This window comes from Phragmites australis, chromosome 20, assembly GCF_958298935.1.
Source record: "Phragmites australis chromosome 20, lpPhrAust1.1, whole genome shotgun sequence".
NCBI classification, from domain to species: Eukaryota; Viridiplantae; Streptophyta; class Magnoliopsida; order Poales; family Poaceae; genus Phragmites; species Phragmites australis.
The window spans coordinates 5,067,196-5,090,416 of record NC_084940.1 but is presented as its reverse complement, the minus strand read 5'-3'; the positions used below and the strand labels follow the sequence as shown (position 1 = coordinate 5,090,416).

Here is a 23,221-nt window from a genome sequence, read left to right as displayed (position 1 = left end):
AGAAGAGCAAAGCGATTAGGCGAGATAATGGATAAAGAATGGTGCGTTTGATTAGACTGCCGAATCGGCGAGATCTTGTAGGGCAGGGCAGACATCGGAATCTAGGACAAGATTAAACAGAGATCAAGGAACAGTGGCCCGTCGACCTTCGTAGGCGCTGCAACTGCGAGAGCATGCTCTGAAGCCGAACGGGGAGCGCACGTGGTGACGGAGAGCAGGATAAGGTCATGGCATTGCATTTCACAACCGCCAAAAATGATGCTGGCTGAAACACAGCAGCAATTCACTCTCAGAACAGCCAAAAATGACGCTGACTGAAACACAGCAGCAATTCACTCTAAGAACACACACGAACACATGCAAGCACGCAGCATTAGCATGTTCCCCACATGCATTATAGGATACTACTACGACTCGAGCTCAACAGGTCGTTTCAACCAACTTCTTTTCACCATCACATCACACTGCACACAAGACCAGATTTGGAGCTCGCAGGTGCACCGGTACAGGTCAATTGTTCTTCAGCATTACACATGCAAAACGAGTTCCAGCGCGTCGAGGGACGAGTAAATAAGCATGTGTGATTTTTGGGAATTCAGTTTCTGAAAACATTCAGAATTCAGACGCCAAAGATACGTTCTTGGTAGAACTAAACTGATCGCTGCCGCTGGAACAAGATGCAACATGAGCAGGTTCACGCGTTCAGTACTCACATGACCAGCAGACAACGCAGCAAGTTGGTCTCAGCATTTTCTTCCAAGTGCCGCAAGCTCTGGCCCCTGACAGCCTCTTACTTCCTGAAAGCTTCAGAGTCAAGTCAGTCAGGCTTGTTCGTTCCTCGAACTTGGGGGAAAGGATGCCACATAATCAAGTTAGGCATCTGCTGATCTGCATAGAAAGCAAACAGCTCATAAGAATAAACAGTTCCGTGAGTGCATTTAGTCGATCAGATTCGAGCATATCTATGAATCTATCCATGCATTGCAACCAACTTTCTGCGTCCGGAATGCAAGCTACCATTCAATAATACTGCAGTCTTAGAAATTCTTTTTTTCGAGCAATTCAGTCTCAGGAATTCTCAAATAGATTGCAGTTTATTAGCATAAAACTGAAAAACTGCAGCACGGGAATCTGACGACTTTGCTGAGCTTAATTCGTCATTGTCTGCATGCAGATGCTAAAGCAAACAAAAGACATGTTCTCCTGGTCCTGCAATGCAAGGGAGATGTGTCATAAACAAGTTAAGCATTTGCATGACAGGCGGACACAGCAGCGACAACAAGTCTGTTGAGCTATGCCAGCCTCATTGTAACCTTCCAAGCCTAAACAAATCATAGCCTAACCCAAGAAGCTACAGGCCTCTACCAAAGGCCCCCACCATGAGGTGATAAGTTGAGGCCACATGGCCTACAGATGGAAATACCTGTAACACTGCATTGCAAGCAAATGTTTTTCCTCTTGGCTTTGGTAGCAAGAGAAGGTACAGAAATGGTTGAGAAAGTTATGAGACAGTTGGAACGATAGACCATCTTTCCCATTTAAAGGCATTGTCATCCTTTCTGCAGCCCCTTGACAAGCTCCCACAAACAGAGTCACAGACACAAGCAACATTGCAACAACGCCTTGCAAAGTTCTTAGCCTCATGTTGTTGCAACCCCTCCCCTGCATTCTCTGTCCGGTGAAGATGGTTGGGTGTTGAGAGGCCTCATAGCTCTTCTTAGGCTGTGGGTCAAGGAGCGTAAAGAAGAATGTCTTCTTTGGTGTCGGATTGTTGAGGTGTTTCGAAGAAGCATAAGAGTGTGTGTTCCTTCGATTCTCTCACAGCTTCGTTCTACCTTGTTTTCTTCCTTTCCTTGTGTTGTCTTTGGCCTTTCTCTCTGTATCTCTGCACCCCCTCTGTTATGGAGTCCTCCCAGCTTACTGGGGATGATGGTGAAGAGTGCAACAGTAATGAATCCGGGTGGACCATGTATCTGGCCTCCCCTGTGAGCAGCGATGATGTCAAAGCCAATGACAGCGAAGAGAGTAATGTCGAAGATGGCAGTGACTACAGCAACGGTAGGAGCAAGGTAGACGACACAAATTATGACGATGGAGATTATGATTCCTTGGCTTCTGATGCTTCCACAGGACCAACTCAAGTGAAGGTGCTTAATGGCAAAGAAAAGAAAGGTCATGAGAAAATTGACAGTAGCAGAGATGAAAACGGTAAGGATGAGCAAGAGGAGGTACATACCAAGCTCCCGACCAGCTGCAACAAAATGGCAGGCAAGATGAAGAAAGCAGAAGAGAAGACCACTAGAAGAGGCTACAACAAGAGGCGTAGTTCTACACGGACAAGCTTCTTCTGGTAAATGTTGTAAAATCCTAGTAGGATTCTCTCAACCATTTATTATCTAGTTAAAATCATTGTAGAAACATGGGGAATGCAAGGCTTTTGGGATCCTTGGCATTGCCTTTCATGATTTTCACCATTTGTGGACCACCCCCAAAGTCAAAGATTAACTGTACTATGCAAATCTGTTACCCCTAGGTCATTCTTAATTGCCGCACTCCTAGTACCATATTCAAAAACTGCATTTGTTTATATAGATATTATCAGATACCTCTATGTCCAAAAAGCTGCTCTCTGTCCAGATATATTGCAGGATATGAACTGTCGGGTCACCAAACCCAATAGAGTGTTCTCAGTTTAATCACTTTCTACTTTGCTTTCCCAGTATGTGTGGAGATTGAAATGTCTGTATATGATTATAAAGTAACAATTTTACACAGAAAAGAAGTAGAGTACATTCTATAAAAAGAAGAGAGCAATCTTTCTATAGCTAATGCACCATTTCCACGTGAAATCACTTGTCACAAGGATTTTTCTGGCTGTTCAATATGCGAATTAAACAATGTGCATGCTATTTATAAGATGTAAATTTTTCAGCATTCCTGAGAAATACCAGTTACAAAATCTACAGTACAACATATAGTTTACAAACCAGCATAAGGAAACATTCATATGTGGTACAAGAGCCTCTAGCTTTCACCTGACGTGCAATTCACTATTATTTGCATCTGCAAGTGCCCTAAAGCAGTTCTGGCATCAATTGAAGCACTTTCTGCTCTGCAATCGATTTTGAAGCAGTTAGACCAGCAACAGCACTATCATTCCTGAAATAAAACAAGAAAAGCCTTATTAAGGGGCAACGTGAACCAAACAGCATACTTAAAATGAAAGATGGAATCCAATATCAACATTTTATGGGGCATACAACAAATCTACAATGTCAAATGCAATAATAGATGCTAGTTCATGATCACTCTGATCATAGTGTGTGCCTAGTATATACAGTTTTCTAGGGAAGCCTCGAACATAAAGAATTACAGTAAAAAGGGAATCTTCATGCAGCAAAGTTGCCCGGCCAGGATCATCTGAATAGAGTCCGAATAAGAACTAGAGTCTAGAGATATCACAGTCCTACAGAGTAGGCAGGACATGCGAAGCTCCTTAGTTGCATGCAATGCAATCTTCAGTGAATGAAGTCAGGAGGTTCCTTCCACCCAGAATCATCTATCAAGCAGTCAATCACAAGAAAGACGACCAAGACAATGCCGAGGAACCAACCTACTAGTTTAGTTTGTGAGATTATTCAGAAATTGCATCCTTAGATTTGCGAATTACTAAAGCCTAAATTTCATGGTCATAGAGGAGATGGTTTCATATTCCCAGTTGATCCGATTTGTTTTGCCCAAAGAAAAATGGTGCAAAATCTAATACCATGCGGAACGATACAATCTACAGAGATCGTGGTTAACATCTATGGCATGGCTTCCAATCTATCATTCAGAAACATGCCAGAGCGCGCCTTGTTCCGTTCCGCACAAGAACTAACCAACGACAGTACAAGGGAAAAATCGGTTCCGAAACCCAGCCCAGTGATATTCCTCATCGCTCCAGCGGCCACGAAATGAATCCAAGTAAATCGAGGAAACACGCGTGTATGATTCGTAATGTACCGAGAGGTTCTGGCTGTGGCGCCGGCGGTAGAGGCAGCGGCTGGCGGCTAGGACGCCGCGGCGGGCTTGGAGTGGTGGAGGAACGCGACGGAGCAGAGCACGGTGGTGACGACCGCGAAAAGGCCGAGCGCCACCGCCAGCGACATCCCCGCCACCGCCAGATCCAGCGCCAGCTGCACGCCGTGGAACACCACACCCAGCGCCATCCCCTCCCCTCCCCTCCCTTCCCCTCCCGGCTTTCCTTCGTCTCGCTCTCGCGTGCGGTGGGTACTGCGCGCTCCTCGCTCGAGCCTGCCGCCTATTTCATCGCGGCACGCGAGAGGAAGAAGGGGTGGAAGAGAGAAGCAGCGACCGACACGCGGCGCGGCGAGGGCGGCATGGGCAGGCGGCGAGTCGACCACCTGGACCTGCGCGAGACGAAGGGAGCCCGTGTCGCTTGCATAATATTTTCGGATTAATTATGTAATATTTTTCGGTTTCGTTACTTAGTTCAATATTTTTCGTTAGCCATATAATATTTTTTCAGTTAATTATATAACATTTTTTGGTTTAAATTAAAATCACAGTAACTTCAAATGAGTGAAGTCAGAGGATCAACAACCGAGTATTTGGATCTTGTCCCTTGGCCATTGAGCGGACTCGGATCCTCTGCATTAATAATAAATTAATATAGAGGAACACTATTTATATAATAAAATAAGTCTTTTGCTACAGTAGCCTGCGTTAACTAATCATCGATACTATTGCTATGGTGTTTTGATATACTGTATGAGCCTTTTGCGCCATAGCATTTTACTGTGGCAATCGATCCAGAACGCTAGTTGCCGATCGGATGGCTGAGATCTACCGCTGCAGATCACTATAGACCAGTTCGAGATATTTCGGAAATTCTGAACCACAATTTTCGAGTTCTGATTCGCTTTCAGAGAAGAAGAACTAATGATCAAACATGAAATCTGCATAAAACGATGTGCAAATGGATTCAAACATAGATTCAGAACTGTCTTGCTTTTCAAAATTGCAATGGCCCCAACGCTAAATCGTTTGGTGAGTACAAACATACCAGTTTTTTTTTTTTGGTGACCGGAGATTTGTCTCCTGCATGCAACTTGGCTCGAGAAAAAAAAACCTGACACCGTTTGGAAAACAGAAATTCTCACCAATCCACAAGGTCTAGAGCAAAGAAATCCTCACCAATTCCTATAGACATAAAATTCGTCCATCCCAAAATGCATCCTAGAAATGATGCATAGATTGTTGTAATAGCAGGACAGTCAATCAAAATACATTTCCCAAGGGAACCATACTAGCATAGACATGATCATGACTTATGACTATGATAGATGGAATGATGAAATGTTCTTGTTGGTTAACAATTTGAGCAGCCTAGAAGAGTGAAAAACGGCTCTCTAAAAACGGCAATACCTGTGAAACACTAGTACATGATGTACAGCACTGCTGACTGTACAAAGGCCAGTACGAGATAAATGGTCAATAAATAATATCTGATGCTTCTCCAGCCTTCATCCGATCTACCTTTGTCAGATTAAGTTATAACATTATTCAAATCTCAGTTCAAATCGTCCTCCAAAACAACCTGCACGGGTGCTTGAGGTACAAGGCAGCTTCCAGCTATTGTAAGTTGTAACACCTCTTGTTCATCTGTCACTGCTATATAAATATGTGCCTCGATCTTCGTCACCGTAAAAAATGTTCATACAAATTTTGTGAAGCTGATGCTCCCGATAGCCACTATAATCAGCACCGGTTATAGCTGGGTGAATAGCAAGCGAGCATCTAGCCCATCAAGTAATGTGAAGAATCGCTAACAAAACCGTTGGCCTAGAATCATCTTAAAACTGAGCAACAGGCCAACACACCAATCCCTTGCAAAAGGAACTAATAAACCGCTGCATGTTTCATGCACAACCTTTACGATATATGTGGTCTCTTGTTAGCATCATAAAAGGACGCCAGCCCCATTGCCCAGAGACTCTCAGGTGACCAAGATACTCTTCGATCAGCTGCTTCAAATACCTTATGACTCTCAATTCAGCATCTGGCTCTTCACTGAGGATTAGATCTTCCAAAATAATTCCTTTCGCACTAAGAATGTGACGTCCTCAGATATCATTCTCATGCTGAGAACTTGCAATGCCACAATTGCAGTATTGTACAGCTCATGCTCAGCATATGCACAAAATGCGAACCAAAGTGTTGATGGGTCAAGTTGAATTTTTGCTCGATGTATACACTCCACAATGCATTCAACAACATGAATTGACCCTGTGAAGAATGTTCAAAATTGAGTTTAGCTTCAACATCATTATAGTTTGGGGAAGAAGAACAGATCATTTTCATCATAAACATACTCTACCAAAGTGTTGAAAATATGTATGCCAGGCTGAATTCCTTCAATCTTGCATATATCTAAAATTCTCTTTTGCTAATACAACCTATCATGAAAAATATAGACATGATGTCAAGTAAATGGATCCCCAAAAGTCAACTCAACTAACAAATAATCAGCTATGATAATTACAAAAGAGATGCATAATGGCCCTATGCAATCGAGCTGGGTTTCTGCGGGATACCGGTCAAATAATCCTGACTTGCACTCGTGCATTTGGATACAAGACCCCATTTTGTGAGTGGCACGGGGCAAAACCATTAATCATGAAACTCACAGGTGAGTTGATAATATTCGTTGGTGGGAAAATAAGAAAGTTAGAGTTCCGTGTGTCATGTTATAATCTATTTTTCTTCCTTTTCCTTTATTAGAAGTATGCATATACAAGTACAACAATTACATAAGTGCATAGTGTGCCACATATACGTAGAGAGCACCAATTAAATTATCGTGCCTCCTATATTTCATGCAATTGAAAACGTGAATGTTTTCAGTCGAATGTGTGAACACGGCAATGGCAGCCATTGTTCCCGGTGAGGTTTGCTTTGGGGTGAGGGATTTTTGTGTTGCCCGGCTTAGAGGGGGTCGCTGAAGGCAGGTCAGCCAGGTGGTGGTGGCTGGTGCAAGGATGAGGCGAAGGACCGTCGGATGGGTAGTGCAAGGACGGGGCATCATGGCACCCACCCAACGGAGCCGGATTAGCGTGACAACAGGTGGTGGTGGCTTGTCCAGCGACAAGAGCAAGAGGGCGGCGCGGGGGAGCACGTCGCGAAGAATAGCAACGGTGGGAGTTTTTAGCAGGGAAGAGAAACAAAACCGCGCTAGCGAGAGGAAGAAGAAACGACGATGGAGGTTGGATCTTGATCGTATGGCGGAGATTGGATGACCGAACAAGTGTTATTTTCAGTCACGTGACGGATAGAATAGCCCTTAAGTTACGCTTTAAATTGTCCAAACAAAAACATAGATGTGGATGTCAACAAAAACAAAGATAATATATAGCGTACATAAAACAATAATTAGTAGTTTAGCACTGTTCATTCTTGAGATGAACATCAGAAGCTTCACTAACAACTCCTCAAAACTCACATGTATCAGAAACCACTGTTTTAAATTCTTATAAGCTCATGAAAATAGATGCCATATGCCTGACTCAGGAACTAGTATAAAGAAGGCACTAAGAAACAATAGAGATATTAAAATATGCCAGTACGTGGATATGTGACGTCTATTTTGGAATTAATAGAGGATGATCTTATATGAACTCATTTTGACTCGAATAGGTCAATGTACACATTTATCTCAAATATAAGAAATATCTATGATAACTTCCCAAATTTTCTCTAAAGGTCAGTTAAAAATATCCGGCCAAATTGCACCCTAGCAGTGTGTTTTGGATTCAACACGTGTTGGGGCGCTAAGTGTTCAATCAAAATTATCTAGTAATTTGACAAGCTTGTCATCCACACTAGAGGTGGCAATGGATCAGGTCAGGACCGGGTGGAGCAAGAACGCACCGACCTGAAATGAACTCAAAATATGAAACCCGATTCGGACCTGAAAATCAAATCAAGTGCAAATACATCCCCTCAGCCCCGGTAGGGACTTGCAACCCAGGATTTGGCCAGATCCGATGTCGTCATGGATCTAACGCCGACCAGATCCGATGAGGATGAATCCCCATGGTGGTCATCGGCAGTGTGGACGCTGGCTATAGGGCTGGTTGTTTCATCAACGACAATGACCAGAGGTCGGGGCTTGGCTCCTTCACGAGCACGAGCGGCCAGAGGTATGAGCTCTGCAGGCTGTGGCCAGCCACCGGTGGCGGTTCACTTCCACCATCGTGTTGTAGCATAGTGGGCCCCTCCATGTAGGCCCACACAAACGTAATAAAGTACGCAGGCACGACACACCAAGGCCCTGTGTTGGCTATCTCCAAGGAGAGCCTCTAGCTGCCGCATAAGAGCTCATCAGGGTCATTGCCCGCACCGGAGGAGACGGCGGTGGGGATGTCGAGGACTGTGCGGAGGACGGTCTTGGCACTCGCGCACATAGCCGTGGAGGCCCTAATGCTCCACTAGCTTTGCTCTGTGGGATTTCCAGGCCTCAGGAATCAGCCAAAAGTTAATAGGCCTCGAGAGATTTCGGGACACGTGGGACACCCACGGATGCGACATATGATCCAGACCCGAATTTGACTCGGGTTGGGGCCCAACCTAATGGCCTTATAGGACGGTTTTTACATCCAAACCCGTCCCCACCCCCGCTATTTGAAACCCGCGGGGTCCGACCTGACCAAACCACTGTCATCATTAATCCACACTATCTAGTTAGAGTTCAGTAAAGGGCAACCTTATCATCTTTTTCTGTGTGCCCAACTCATGCTTATGAAAAACCAATAACATTGGCTTACATGGCCCAAAATTTACCATCTATGTGTGTTGGAAACATAATGGATCCAACTAAATTGGGGAGCAGACTTGAGTGAAAATTTGAACTAGAGAGACAAGAAATGAATGCTTACTAAAAGTTTGGCATCAATACAAACCACCACCAAATCTAGAAAAAAATTATATGGACACGTGCTGCAGAAAGTGCTCCTCTAGCACCATTCCCGATTGAAGCCGCATGTGTGCATCATCGATCTCCAGGCATGGATGAAACCAGGCGCAGGTCCATCGAGCCCGCGAGCGATCTCATCGCAGCGAGCCATCGACCCCCTCAGAGGAGTGAGCCATGGTTGCGTGCGCCATCATGCCTAGCCAGTGGCTCCATGTTCGCGTGTGCCTGATCCTGACTCTCGCCATGGTCGCAAGCCGTCGTCGATGTGCCACCGGCGAGGACCGAAGTGATGCCCTATCATTGACGGTGAGCTCCAGCCGTCCCCACCTTCTACATCCCCCGCGATGCTGCATCTGGACCGCCTTCTACTTCTTCAGAGATGAGCCAGTTGGGAAAAAATTCTATGCATCTGGACTGTCAGTTCTTGTGTTGGTTGGTTAGATTCTTGTGTTGTGTTTTCCTTCTGTGTCATTATGTTGTTTATTTCCTTCAGGGATCATTTATGTATCACTTTGACAATACACTTTTAATTTGATTTGTTTTCTTTGTTGGTTAGGAACTTGATTGAGAAGGCTTAGTATTCATCGTAAGAAATCCCTACTATATTAATTAAGATATGACCACATGAAGTATTTGATCTTATGTTGGTCATCAAGGAGGTTATTCCAGTGAAATTTTGTAGCAACACTCATCAATTTTTTTAAAGGGGATTAATTATTTGTCATTGTCCTGGTCTTCATTAGAGGTTATAATTTGGCAAACTCCACATTGGAGCATGTCACACCCTGATTTTTAAATTTTTAAATTTTTTCTAAGATTAACTTATAGTTTGAATAAATAGAACATGATAAAACCTATTATCTACATTAAATTAAATTTGACATAGGTTATATTTTGCTTGAAGTGCATTCATGTTGAGAATAGTCATTAGGGTTTTATTTGTTTTCGGTTGAATTTGATTTGTTGGCTTTTATTTAATTTGGCTTTGCTTAGGTTTGAAATCTTAGGAATAGAATTAGAATAGAAATAGATAAATGAATATAATAAAGATAAAAACCCTAACTTCTACCTAGCCCACCCTCTCCCTCCCAGCCTGGTTTCCCAACTCTCTCTCCCCGGCCTGGTCTGCTCGTCAGGCGGCCTGCTGCCCCCTCTCGTTCAGCCAGTCTCCCCGCCTAGGCCGCTAGTGCGCCCCACTCAGCCAGCTTGCTTCACAATCCAGTTCGCCAGCAGCCCCGCTCCGCAGCCCGCTCACCCAAAGACGCCCAGAGCTGTTCTACCTTCACTGTCGTCGTCTTCGAGTTGGAATCGAGCGCATCACCATGTCCGTGTTGGAGTCCGCCGCTGCCCTAAGATGTCTTAGCTCGTCCCAAGATCCTCTCGTGCCACCTATGTAACCCAGTCGTCCCCCTCGGATCTCCCTTCACCAAAACCCGCCGCATCTGGTGCTAGTCACCGAGATCCAAGCTCCACCGCCACCATTGCCGCCACCTCCAGTCGAGCCCACCATCAGAGCTGCTTGCCTCTGTCAAAGCCACTGCCGCTGCCGCCTTGCTTCCCCGGTCACTAGAGCTGCTTCCCGTCGAGTTCATGAGCTCTCTCGTCGTCCCTATCATTGCTGACCATCCTCCGGTGCTGTGCCACTCTCGGTAAGCCTCAAAACAGATTCACTGTCGCCTTCTCATCGTAATCCACCACTTGTTGTCATGCTCCGAGGCCGGCGACAAGGTCAGCGCCTTTATCAGGTGAGTGCACCGTCATGATCTCTCTCGGTTTCGATGTGCCCTTCCTCTCCAGTAGCCCCTTCCTCTCTGTGGCGTCCGATCTGATTTGCATGGCCGAGATTAGATCCCACCTGTACCCCTTCATCCACTAGTATCAAAGTCACCACGTGTCGCCTCTTTAACGAAGTCAGCACCTAAAGCCATGTCACCTAGCCACATCAGCTGCCTCATCGCCAAGTCAGCTAACTTGCCCACGTGTCAACCCAGTCAGCCCTACAGAATTAAAAGATGATTCTCAATACAAAAATAATTTCAAAGATTTCCAGTAGTTGGTAATTTTACAAATAGACCCTTAAACTTTTCTGTTTTCACATAAAAGGCCCTATCTTACAAATCAATCCCTAAACTTTTCTATATTTACAAAAAGGTCCCTACAACTTTATGTTATTTACAAATTAGTCCTTTTTTATAAAATAAAACATAAACTTGTTTTTAGTATAGCTTCTGCATCGTAACTCCTTTTTCAGCGATTTTTGTGTCGTTAGATTCGTTTCTCTGAGCTCTGTCTTTCTAGATAAGTTTTGTCTCGTCGTTATCTTGTTTATAAAAATATAAAAATATAGAGAAAAAATCTTTTAGATTGAATAATAAAATATAGATATGGAGAGTAAAATTTGGCTAATTTGTTGGAGATGCCGTTAGTGCTGCAGCATATGTGCGCCTAAAATAAAAACCAGGCTACAGGCAGAGTCGGGTAGGCAGGCACCCCTCTCGCACTCCACCGATTCACCAGCAAATTTCTCAGCGCCGGCCTCCCGGCAGACCGGCGTCCGCACCACCGCGCCGCCGATGGCGTCCTCCCCGTGGCCGCCCACCGCCGATGCCGCCCCTGCCCCCGCCCCGCCGCCAGAGGAAGCAGCAGCAGCTGCTGCTGCTGCCGCCGCGGCCACCCCCGCCGCTGGCTCCGCCCCGACGTCGGAGCAGCACCCGGTCAAGGTTCCCCATAATCCCATTTTTTTTTCTCGCTCGCTGTCTCTCGCTCTTCAGCTCTGCCCCTCTAAAACTGAGCTCCTGACTGGTGCGTGCAGGAGAGAGGAGACGCTGCCGCCGCGGCTGTCCCGCAGCAGGAGGAGGAGGCCAAGCCCCAGTTGCCGCGGGACGATGACTCGTAATTGCGATCTCCCCCTGTCACTCACGTGTTGCCTCTTTGTATCCGCAATGCTTCCTCCCTGTTAGCGTAGTAGCCGATAGAATCGCTGTTTCACTTACGGTTACACTCTTTATATGCGTGTACCCGTAGGATGACATGGAGTAGAATCTGTGAACGAGCTGTTGTATAATCGCTAGCCTTTGCACTTCCGTGGCATATGGCTGATAGGAGTTCATGGATGAGATGAGGCTGTTAGCCTGTTACTGATACTCCCGTAACAATAAATAATGTGTTAGTGTTATTTGTGCACATAGTGACCATGGCAGGAGGCGAGTATCTCTTTATATGTGACCGTCCCAGGGTGTGTAAAGAGAATATGATTCTATCATGTTCCGTCGATAACTGTGTGAAACTAGTGAGCAAACAAGATTACAGGAGCAGACAATCCTTAAATATCTTGTTAAATTAAGGATTAACCTGCACATTTGCTTGCAGATATCACTCAGTAGGATGTGGTATTTGCTAGACTTAGTTTTGATACACTTAGCGCATCCCTCTTTATTACGTCTCCAAGTGACATATCAGTATATCACTTCATTAGACCTAGAGCTAAGTAAATAAGGAGAAAATAATTAGAGGTAAAAAGAGTCCTGAGAAATGAAGAAGGCTTCTATTATGTTTTTATGTTGTTCTCTGCTCCAGTCATGCACTTATTTTATTATTTTAATTTATATAATTTAATTAAGATGTATAACATATTTCTTATCTTCTAATAAGTTCTACCTCAGTCATGGTACAATATTTTACCTTTTTGTTGAGAATCTCAAACATTTCAGTAGTTTTACTTTACAAATTAAATACATATCAGCTTTAAAAAAGACTGAATTGATCCTTTTAGTCTTTTGCATTACCTCAAAATCAAACTTGTCTAAATACTCCTCCCATTGCAAATGTTAGTTGCTTTAGTTCTATGCCTCTATGAACTTTTCTCAAAATATAGGTTGGTGTAGAACATCGAGGCACATTTCTCCCATTTCTTTCTACTTCAGATTATTGAATGCATGCTCATATTCTCGAATTAAATGAGCCTCTTTTTTCCAATCTCTCTCCTTTCACACATATTTGAAAGAATAGTTCATAAAGTATGGGGATAAATGAGGGCCACCAAGGTCATTTTCTGGTACTACTTAGTTACTGTGCCTAAAACTGAAGTATATATTTGCAGTTGAAGGGAGTAGAAATCAGAGATTCTGTGTATTGTTATTGTGAGAAATTATCAAGCTTGACAGTGAAATTCCTGTATTTTGTTGCCATGTGCAGAGAATCAAAAATCCAAGAGCATGAACAGAAGATCAACAAATATCAAGCTATACTCGCAGCATGCATGAAGGTCAAGTACTTCTCTAAAAAGGCTTTTGACGGAGGTACTTATGCACTCTTCAGCTTACTGCAATATCTAGAGTCACCTAGTCTCCTGGTGTATATCTTTATTTTTTTTACTTGTGTTATCACAGTTAAGCAGGCCTTCTTGTCTGTCCGTAGCAGCTCCGCCATTGATTGATAACGCATCAGATTGTTCTAAAAAAATTGGATGAAATGAGCAAAATGAGCTCAACTTAGTGTGGCTGTTTTCATGCTTTTTCAATGGAATCCTGGACTCAATTTTTCTTGCATATTAATTGCAGTATATTCTATGATTAAGTCAAGGACAGAACTCTGTCATAAAGTCTGCACTTCTTGAATCTCGTTATCCAACATTCATATACAAAGCAGAACGGGTCATTATGCGGTACATGTTAAACTGAAATACAGCACCTAATCCGAACCAAAATTCTTGATTCAGGATGTGGAAAGTGACATGGCCTCTAATAATTATCTTCGGCAGAACCCAAAATCCAGAAAACCTCAAGCCTAGCAGGACCAGAACTTGAAATCAAGAAATCCTCCATCTTTGCATCATACATGGTACCTTGATCATTAATCGTAAAGCCTAATGCTCTTTCTTATTTCTTATATTACAGAGTTATTAGTACGTAAGACTAGGAAGGTCTGACCCCGGCCATATTAGATTGTGAGTCAAATTTAAGGTTAGCTCAACTCAGTCTGGATACTAAACTGCAAAACCGGCTTGTGTTCTCTCACCTTCAGCCAAGACAGCCTTATATTTGTCATTTAGCTTCCTATCAACAAGGAACTAACTAATGCATCTTGATGCGCTAGCCTGTCAGGTATCAGTACCTGAAAACATTACAATGAGGTATAAATGTCGCTATCAAAAATCACATCTCCACTGTCCAAATTAGCTAACTTACTGCCAATCCAATGTTTTTTAACAAGAATCTAAATATATCATTTTGCCAATGATATAGTCCACATGTATCCTTGCATATGATATGATCCTTAATTTAATTTAATTTGTACACATACACATGCCACTATCCTCGACAGTTTGTTACATCTTAATTATATGTTATAGTTGATGTGTATGCTTAGTTTGTCGTTCCATATTGACATTGATCCATTGTTTCATACTTTCATCACATGGGGCCATGTGAATCATTTATTAGCCGGCATTGAGTAGACATGGCATTTGGCTATCTTTTCTGATAGACCTTTTGTGTTAACAAGTCATTTGATCAACATCTCAAAGAACTACAAATATATGGTTATGGGAGTACACTATTTAAAGTACTTTGTGTTAGCAATTATCTAATGAGCTGCCATTTTCTTTCTCGAATTTTATTTACTTTACTGGATTCCACTAGCAAACTCCTACATAATTAAGTGTCTCTGGGGAAGAAGAAAAGTTGGCAAAAGTAGACTTTATTGAATGGACATTACTAGGATGATCTTTCAGCTGAATTTGTAGATGGACCTTTTTCAGGAGTCAATAGTTGACACTGGTGCAAATATTCTTGAAACCTCATGCAAATAACTAATAACTTTGTTTATTTCAAATGCAGCGCAGTTTATTGTTAAATATCTCCATTTATCGTAGATTTTTGTTATAGTTTCTACAGTAGATAGTTATGTGTGTTTCCCTTTTTTTTAAGCGAGAGCCTGTTCCCTGTGCCTCAATGAATTTTTTTTTTTACTTTGATCTGATTATAAGTTTGAATCAAGTGCTATATTTCTGTTATTAGGCCTTATGTAAATGATCTGTTATTTACCTTGTTGATAGGTAACATCTTCGAAGCAGAAACTGTCGTTGAAGGTGAAACTATTCGGTCCAGCAGGTCTGTTTGCTGCGTGCTTTTTGGTACCCACCACATGTTTCAATATAGCAAGCATCAATTTTTATTTTTTGTTTTTAGGTGGCCATGTACAAGATCATTTGCAAACCCAATAATTTTTTCCGGAGACAAGAACAGCCATGAGAAGAGCAATTCTCCATCTTCAGCAACAGATTCCTCTGCCAAGAACCCTTTAGCTGGTGAAGCTTCACCAAAAAATGGCGCAAGTGCTTTGGCCACAGAAAACAATCTAACACCTGGGAAGAGACAGCCATCCAAAAAGACCTGACCTGATGGTAACAGTAGGCTAATCGAGTTGTTGTCTGTTCCTTTGTAATCTGAAGGTTGCAACCTGGAGTATGTAAGCTATCATGAAAGGCAAGTTAACTCCAAAGATGTTTGTAGCCAATGCTAAATTTGTTCTAGAAGCATCTGTAGCAAGCAATATTGTTGTATTATTGATATATAAATAGATGTATTATAGACTATCCCTGGTGAAGCATTGATTGGTTCCTCAAATCTTAATCTCAAAATTTCTTTGCTATTGTGAGTTGCACTATGCGATTTAATTTCTTTTGCGTTAGCATACTCGAGGACACCCAATTAGATGAAAACATGAATATACCTTTTTCACATTGGGATTGATAACTCTGGATAGCATTGTCAAGGGCGTCGAACCCCCGACTGGCCGGACCGCGGCTACGCAGTTCGTAGCTGTCGGCCGTCTTCTCCGGTGAGGTTATCCCCCTCAACCGCAGGCTTAACAGAGAGAGAGAGATTAGGGATATAATTCTTCCTCCCCCGATTGTCAAGCGATTACAAGCATATATGGCCAATGGCCCAACCGAAATGGAGAAGGCTCTCCCTGATTCTAGGAATTTCCAAAACAACTTACTAATCTAAGTTTCTATCTTTAGCCACTAGAGGCTAACCCATGCAGCGCCTGCCCAGCACGCTCAGCGCGCTCAGCCGCGCGGCGCACGTCGCGGGCGCGTCCGCGCCTGGCATATGTGCGTCCGCACATGACATCTCTCCCCGCCTCGAAGTCCAGCTCGCCCTCGAGCTGAAAGGAAGGGAACCGAGCACGGAGGTCGTCCAGATCCTCCCATGTAGCCGAAGCAGGAGGTTCTCCCTGCCATTCAACGAGCACCTGGCGCACTCCCCGGGCCAGCCGAGCTCGAGTCACCCGGGCGGGTGCAGGCACCACAGCACCGTGCAGGAGCGGAGGCAGCAGGGGTGGAACGGCCGGCGGGGTACCGACAAACTTCTTGAGGACGCCGACGTGGAACACATCATGAAGGCGAGCGCCGGGGGGAAGCTGTAGCCGCACAGCCACCTCGTTGATGAGCTCCGCCACCTGGTACGGCCCGACGTATCGCGACTTGAGCTTCCCTGTTGCCGAGCGTGGGAGGGATGCTGCTGCCCGCTGCCGAAGGCGAAGAAGAGCCCAATCGCCGACCTGGAAGGACACCGGCCTGTGGTGCTGGTCGTAGACGCGCTTCTGGACCGCCTGTGCCTGTTCAAGGCGATAGCGGATGTCGTCGAGGAAGGCCGCGCGCTCCTCCATCTCTTGGGCGACCGCTGCGACGCGGGTCTCGCCGGGCTCATAGGAGCGGATGGTCGGGGGGTCCCGGCCATAGACTACACGAAACGGAGTTTCGCGGAGCGATGACTGATAGGCGGTGTTGTAGGTGTACTCCGCCCATGGCAGCCAACGGAGCCACTGCCGGGGACGGTCGCCGGTGAAGCAGCGCAAGTACATGACGATGACCCGGTTGGCGGCCTCGGTCTGGCCGTCCGTCTGCGGGTGAAAGGCGGACGACATGTAGAGCTTCGTCCCAGTGAGCCGCATGAGCTCCTGCCAGAACGCCGAGGTGAACACTGGATCGCGGTCCGAGACGATGGACTGCGGAACGCCATGGAGGCGAACGATGTCGGCGAAGAAGGCGTGAGCGACGGACTCGGCGGTGTAGGGGTGCGCCAGGGGGATGAAATGGCAGTACTTGCTGAAGCGATCCACGACGGAGAGGATGACCGTCTTGCCTTGCACCTTGGGCAGCGCCTCGATGAAGTCGATGCCGATGTCAGCCCACACAACAGACGGAACCGGCAGTGGCTGCAGCAGACCGGCCGGCCTGAGGTGGTCGGACTTGTACTGCTGACAGGTGACGCAGGCCTTCACGAAATCCTGCACCAAACGACGCATGGTGGGAAAATGAAAATCCCGCCGGAGCCTGTGGAGGGTGCGGTGGATGCCCTCATGGCCGTCGTTGTGGACCGCGGCCAAGATCTCCTGCAGCAGCGGCGACGCCGAGGGGATGTACAGGCGGCCGTCGAAGGCGACCATGCCGTCCACCAGCGCCCACGGAGCGGTGCGGGTGCCAGCCCGGACCTCATCGTGGATGGCGACCAGGGCCCAATCAATGGCCTGGGCGTGGCGGAGGCGCTCGATGAAGTCAAAGCGGGGCGCCGAAATAGCCATCACCTCCCCTTCGTCATTGTCGCGACGGGAGAGGGCGTCGGCGACGACGTTCGTGGCGCCCGACCGGTACTCCACCGAGAAATCGAAGCCCAGGAGCTTGCCGACCCAGTGGTGCTGAGGGATCGTGGCGAGGCGCTGATCGAGGAGGTACTTCAGGCTGTAGTGGTCGGTCTTGACGATGAAGCGCCGCCCCCAGAGATACGGGCGCCAGTGCCGTACCGCCTGGACGAGGCCGATGAGCTCGCGCTCGTAGGCGGCTAGCGAGCGGTGGCGAGGCGCCACAGGCCTGCTGAAGAAGGCGACCGGATGGCCCTCCTGGACCAGGACCGCGCCGAAGCCGAACGTCGACGCGTCGCACTCGACGTTGAACAGCTTGGCGAAGTCGGGCATGGCGAGGACGGGGGCGGACGTGACGGCGGCCTTGAGCGCTGTGAATGCCGCCGCCGCCGCGTCGTCCCAGGAGAAACCCTCCTTCTTGAGTAGGGCCGTCAGTGGTGCAGCGATCGCCCCGTAGTTGTGGACGAACTTGCGGTAGTACCCGGCGAGGCCGAGGAAACCGCGCACAGCCCGGGGCGAACGTGGAGCCGGCCAATCATGGATCGCCTGCACCTTGGCCGGGTCCATGGCCACACCCGCCGCGGATATGACATGGCCGAGGTAGGTGACGGAGGAAGCACCAAAAGAGCACTTGGTGCGCTTCACGAAGAGTTGGTGGCGGCGTAGTTCGTCGAGGACGGCCCGGAGGTGGCGAAGATGATCAGCCCACATCTTGCTGTAAATCAGAATATCGTCAAAAAATACCAGGACGAAGCGGCGCAGGAACGGGCGGAGCACGTCGTTCATCAAGGCCTGGAATGTCGCCGGGGCGTTGCACAGCCCGAACGCCATTACCAGGAACTCGTACAGGCCGTCGTGGGTGCGGAACGCCGTCTTGTGCACGTCCTCCGGGCGCATGCGCACCTGGTGGTACCCGGACCGGAGGTCCAGCTTGGTGAAGAACTTGGCGCCATGGAGCTCGTCGAGTAGCTCGTCGACCACCGGGATCGGGAAAGCATCCTTGACGGTGAGCGCGTTCAGCGCCCGGTAGTCGACGCAGAAGCGCCACGAACCATCGGGCTTCTTGACGAGGAGGACGGGCGACGAGAACGGCGAGTCGCTGCGGCGGACGATCCCTTGATCAATCATGGCGGCACACTGCCGCTCCAACTCGTCCTTGTGCGCCGCGGGGTACCGGTAAGGGCGGACAGCGACCGGTGGGGCGTCGGGCTTGAGAATAATGCGGTGGTCGTGCGCACGCTTGGGGGGCAGACCAACGGGGTCCGAGAAGAGCCCCCCAAACGAGAGCAACAGCGCCCCCAGGAGGGGACCGGCCTCTGTTGTTGCGCCCAGGGCCGGCACAGAGGGGCTGGCCACGCCGGTCCAGGAGACGGGGCGCCCCTGGCGCTGGAAGGACATGCGCCGGCGGCCGAGGTCCCAAACAATGGGCCCCAACTCGCAGAGCCACCGGGTGCCGAGGACGACGTCGTACCCGGCCAGTGGCATGACGTAGAGGTCGGCCGGGAACGACTCGCCGTCGATGAGCAGGGGCGCGTCGCGGATGGCGCCGGCGCAGGTGACCCGTTCGCCATTGGCGACCAAGGCTGTGAGGCGGGGGCGTTGGCGGAGGGGTAGACCGGAGCGCCGCGTCGCTTCCTCCGAGATGAAGTTGTGCGTGCTGCCGGAGTCGAGGAGGGCGACGAGGGACGCGGCGCCAAGTGCCACGGCGATCTGCATGGTGCCCGCCATGGGAACCCCAGCCACGGCCTGCAGGGAAAAACAGGGCGCCTCGGCGTCGTGCTCCGCGTCGCCAGCGGTGTCCGCGGCGTCCTCGAGCTCCACGCCTTCAAGGAAGAAGATGCGCCGGCAAAACCTGTTATGGCCACGGGTATATTTTTCATTGCAATTAAAACAGAGACCCAGACGGCGCCGTTCCGCCATCTCGTCCGGGGTGAGGCGCCTCTGGTTGCCCTCGCCGCGACCCTGCTGGGCGGCCACCGGAGGGGCAGGGAGCGCCAGTGGCTGCTGGGGCGCCTGGAGCGCTGGCCGGGGCGCGGGAGCGGGAAGGAGGCCGCGCGGGGGCGCCCGAGGGGGAGGCTGCACCGGGCGGTCGATCTCCATCAACTCCACTTGGCGCGCCAGGCTCATGGCGGCCGCGAGCGTCTCCGGGTTGTGGATGCGGACGGCGTGGCTGAGCGGCGGCAGGAGTCCGCCGGTGAAGAGCTGGACGCGCTGAGCCTCATCAAGACGACCCACGCGAGGCAGGAGGGCCTGGAAGCGATTGGAGTACTCCTCCACGGTCCCTGTACGCCGGCACTCGGCGAGCTCGAACAGCGGAGCCGAGCGGAGGGGAGGCCCGAACCGCAAGTGCAGGAGCTCCTTGAATCGCCCCCACGGCGGCGTGCCCTCGTCCTCCTGGAGTTGGAGGTACCAGAGTTGCGCGACGTCCTCCAAATTGTACGAGGCCATCCACACGCGCTCCTCCGCCATTGTGCGCTGTTGGCGAAAATAGGATTCGCACTTGTTGATGAAGAGCATCGGATCGGTCTTGCCGTCGTAGCGGGGAAAATCCAATTTTTGGAATTTTGGGGGGCGATCAAGATCGCGCGGCCCCTCTGGGCGACCGCCGGCGCCGCTGTCCGACGACGAGGCCGACTTCTCCTTCATAGCCGCCATGTCGGCCTTCATGGTTGTCATCTCCGTGGTGATTGCTTTCAACATCTCCATCACATCGGCGATGGTGGGATCGCTCATGGCTGCTGGCTGCGGCGCGGAAGCGGTGGAGGACTGCGGCGATGGTGGAGGGCTATGGTGGTGGGCGGCGGCTGTGGAAGAATGGGTGGAGCGGGTGGGAGAGGACCGACGTGACCATGATACCAGGTTGTCAAGGGCGTCGAACCCCCGACTGGCCGAACCGCGGCTACGCAGTTCGTAGCCGTCGGCCGTCTTCTCCGGTGAGGTTATCCCCCTCAACCGCAGGCTTAACAGAGAGAGAGAGATTAGGGATATAATTCTTCCTCCCCCGATTGTCAAGCGATTACAAGCATATATGGCCAATGGCCCAACCGAAATGGAGAAAGCTCTCCCTGATTCTAGGAATTTCCAAAACAACTTACTAATCTAAGTTTCTATCTTTAGCCACTAGAGGCTAACCCATGCAGCGCCTGCCCAGCGCGCTCAGCGCGCTCAGCCGCGCGGCGCACGTCGCGGGCGCGTCCGCGCCTGGCATATGTGCGTCCGCACATGACAAGCATGCTAATGGTGCTATTCACACTACATGATAACGCTTTCGATTATTCTTTTATTCATCTCATTACTGTCCAACATTTCCCCCCCTATTCCCTTGTTATCCGGTGCTAACGCTAGTAGGGCAGTGTCATCTAGTTCTCAGTAGTCTTTGGAGTACAAAAGTTCTCTTGTACTTACCAATGATTTCACAATGTTGTCAATGGTTGAATGTTTGGAAATTCTTCTGCAATCTTATGGGACGGTAAATTATTCTTATCTACAAAGTCATATACTGAACTGTGAATTGTTCTAATGTATATGCAACTGGAAATACATAGCTCATGTCTGAATGTTTTCTCTTCTAACAGCTTGATTGAAGTGCTGTAGTACTTGCTAGTTCTTGACCTGTTATATGGAAAGCTGCATCACCACCACTGAAGAGACTTTCTATTGTGCTTGTCCCTGTCTGCCTGCCTGTGTAAGTACGTATCAAGTCTCTTTCTAAACACCTTTGTCTGGCCCTTGTGATGTTAGCACTTCATGGTGGCCTATACCTTTCTATTTTGCATTAACACGCTCACGCAAGCTTGGACAAGATTGATTTGATGGCATACTTTCCAATTGCAAATTTCAGATCCATTCTTATGTCTGAAACCTGTTTGATTTTCTTAATTTTGGTGCTATTGCCATCAACATTAATTTGACGCCGTATATGTGGAAACACAAGGAACCTGTGAAATCACAATTAGATTTAGTGTTTATGCATTTATGATTCAAATTATGCACATCTATCTTGAGAGATTTCTAAGTTCAGATTTGGCATTGAAAGAGCGTGTAATCCTCTAAAATTGTTTTACACCGTTATTTGTGATGTTCATATCATCGGTGGATTCAGTGAATTTGTTATATTAGCATAAAATTTGCATGTTAGATCATTTGGCTTTCTTTCATATAACATCATCTTCATGTTTATTCTCGCAAAAAAGGAAATCCTCATGTTTATGTGTTGATTTTTCTATTGGAAGAAAGCAAGGATTTGGTTTGTCTTGATCATGTCGTTTATGTTTTCTTTTGGGTAAAATTCAAGAGAACTCTGCCTAATAAGCATCTGAATGAATTGTTTTATCGTTTGGTTTGTGACTCTTTAATCCAAACAATCTTTTCCCCACTCACCACATCATTCTCAATGGAAAGCTCTATTTGTTAAGAAGAAACCAACCGTAAGGCTTCTTATCCCATATTGGTTTTCAGCGTTTCTTTTTTTTTTCTCATCTATGTGCGCTGTTACTAACTTACTACTGTACTTTGGATGGCAACTTGTTAGCACACCCGATCCATATTTATCTTAGCGACCTTGACAAAAAAGATGCCAACAATAGGTAGTTAGAATATTCTCCCATAAGAGAGAAAAAAGAAGCTGAAGAAACCACCTCAAACATATTTTATTTGGTATACTAATAACAATCATCGTAGCTAAAATGTGAAGATAGGAACGATTTATTCAGTCCTATCCTCACGTGGCTCTGAGGAGTTTGGTGAGGTGTTTCCCCTCTGTGCTTGCATGAGGCATTCAAGCTTGGTATTGAGCTCGGCCTTCTCTTTCTCGAGCCGGGCGTTCTCGCAGTGCACGTCGCTGCAGCCCCTCATTGCATGGTTGAGTTCGTCGAGGAGGAGGCGCTTGGTGCCACGGAGGTGGACGACCTGCGCCCACAGCTCGGTGAGCTGCCCCTGCTTGCGCATGCGTGACCTCCTGGCGGACTCCCGGTTGGAGACCATCCTCCGCCGCCTCCGCTCGTCCTCTGCCATCGCAGTCCGGCTGCCGTAGGCGTCATCGGCATTGATAGAGCCGGCTGAGCTGTTTCCGACGACATCCAGTGCTTCGTGGATAGGTTCATAGGTAGCAGGTGAGAAGTGGGAGGGAGGGAGCGCCATGGTGATCATGTTGCTGTGGTAGTGAGCGTGGAATGCTGGGTCTGGAGCTGAGAGGCAGTGAAGGCTGGCCAGTCCTCCATGGTAATGGTGCTGGTGCAGCATGATTGCTTCACTTGTTTGCTAGTGGAGATCTTAGAGAGGTAGAAGTAGACGTGGCTACTCTGGTCTCTGGTTTGGCTTCTTGATGGATTTTCTCTGGGTGAGCGGAGGAGGCACTTGGTTGGTGAGGGCCCTTTATAGTGTAACAAAGGTAGCTTTGCTTGCCTAAGATTGGAGAGAGAAGCCACATTCTCTCACCTCCTTCCTCTTTATTTTGTACAATTCGGTAGCTTTAGTTTTGTCGATTTGGTACATGGCCATGAGGAGAGTGAGCTTTCACCTTTCGTGCAACAATATCCAAACAACATGCCATTAACCTTCTACCTCTGTAGCTTTCCTTTCCAAGAGAACATTGCCGTT

At 47.8% G+C, this 23,221-nt stretch overlaps 3 protein-coding genes and 1 long non-coding RNA gene across 4 annotated transcripts; 2 read left to right on the top strand and 2 right to left on the bottom strand.

The window, feature by feature from the left end:
• Positions 1 to 264: 264 nt before the first annotated feature.
• LOC133902265 (uncharacterized) lies at positions 265 to 4,016 on the bottom strand. The gene is made up of 3 exons (XR_009906848.1): positions 4,006 to 4,016; positions 3,036 to 3,159; positions 265 to 888 (listed from the first exon to the last, which is right to left on the bottom strand). It is a non-coding gene; the product is annotated as an uncharacterized LOC133902265 (long non-coding RNA).
• LOC133902264 (protein SOB FIVE-LIKE 4-like) lies at positions 1,440 to 2,544 on the top strand. The gene has a single exon (XM_062343878.1). It carries the CDS (start codon positions 1,902 to 1,904, stop codon positions 2,352 to 2,354), a length of 453 nt encoding a protein of 150 aa, XP_062199862.1. The 5' UTR covers positions 1,440 to 1,901; the 3' UTR covers positions 2,355 to 2,544.
• Positions 4,017 to 11,429: 7,413 nt separating the features above from the next.
• LOC133901962 (uncharacterized) lies at positions 11,430 to 15,603 on the top strand. The gene is made up of 5 exons (XM_062343520.1): positions 11,430 to 11,697; positions 11,790 to 11,869; positions 13,172 to 13,275; positions 15,033 to 15,087; positions 15,166 to 15,603. The coding sequence occupies exons 1-5, from the start codon at positions 11,551 to 11,553 to the stop codon at positions 15,371 to 15,373; spliced, it is 594 nt and encodes a 197-aa protein (XP_062199504.1). The 5' UTR covers positions 11,430 to 11,550; the 3' UTR covers positions 15,374 to 15,603.
• A 6,396-nt stretch (positions 15,604 to 21,999) lies between these two features.
• LOC133902066 (bZIP transcription factor RISBZ3-like) lies at positions 22,000 to 22,981 on the bottom strand. The gene has a single exon (XM_062343642.1). It carries the CDS (start codon positions 22,862 to 22,864, stop codon positions 22,328 to 22,330), a length of 537 nt encoding a protein of 178 aa, XP_062199626.1. The 5' UTR covers positions 22,865 to 22,981; the 3' UTR covers positions 22,000 to 22,327.
• Positions 22,982 to 23,221: the final 240 nt, after the last annotated feature.

What these genes read in the sequence shown, in the direction of transcription:
- LOC133902264 (XM_062343878.1), top strand. Translation starts at nt 1,902, where the DNA reads ATGGAGTCCTCCCAGCTTACTGGGGATGATGGTGAAGAGTGCAACAGT.
- LOC133901962 (XM_062343520.1), top strand. Translation starts at nt 11,551, where the DNA reads ATGGCGTCCTCCCCGTGGCCGCCCACCGCCGATGCCGCCCCTGCCCCC. An exon ending in TAAAAAGGCTTTTGACGGAG is followed by an intron (nt 13,276 to 15,032) that starts GTACTTATGCAC and finishes CCTTGTTGATAG; the next exon opens with GTAACATCTTCGAAGCAGAA. An exon ending in GAAACTATTCGGTCCAGCAG is followed by an intron (nt 15,088 to 15,165) that starts GTCTGTTTGCTG and finishes TTTTGTTTTTAG; the next exon opens with GTGGCCATGTACAAGATCAT.
- LOC133902066 (XM_062343642.1), bottom strand. Translation starts at nt 22,864, where the DNA reads ATGCTGCACCAGCACCATTACCATGGAGGACTGGCCAGCCTTCACTGC.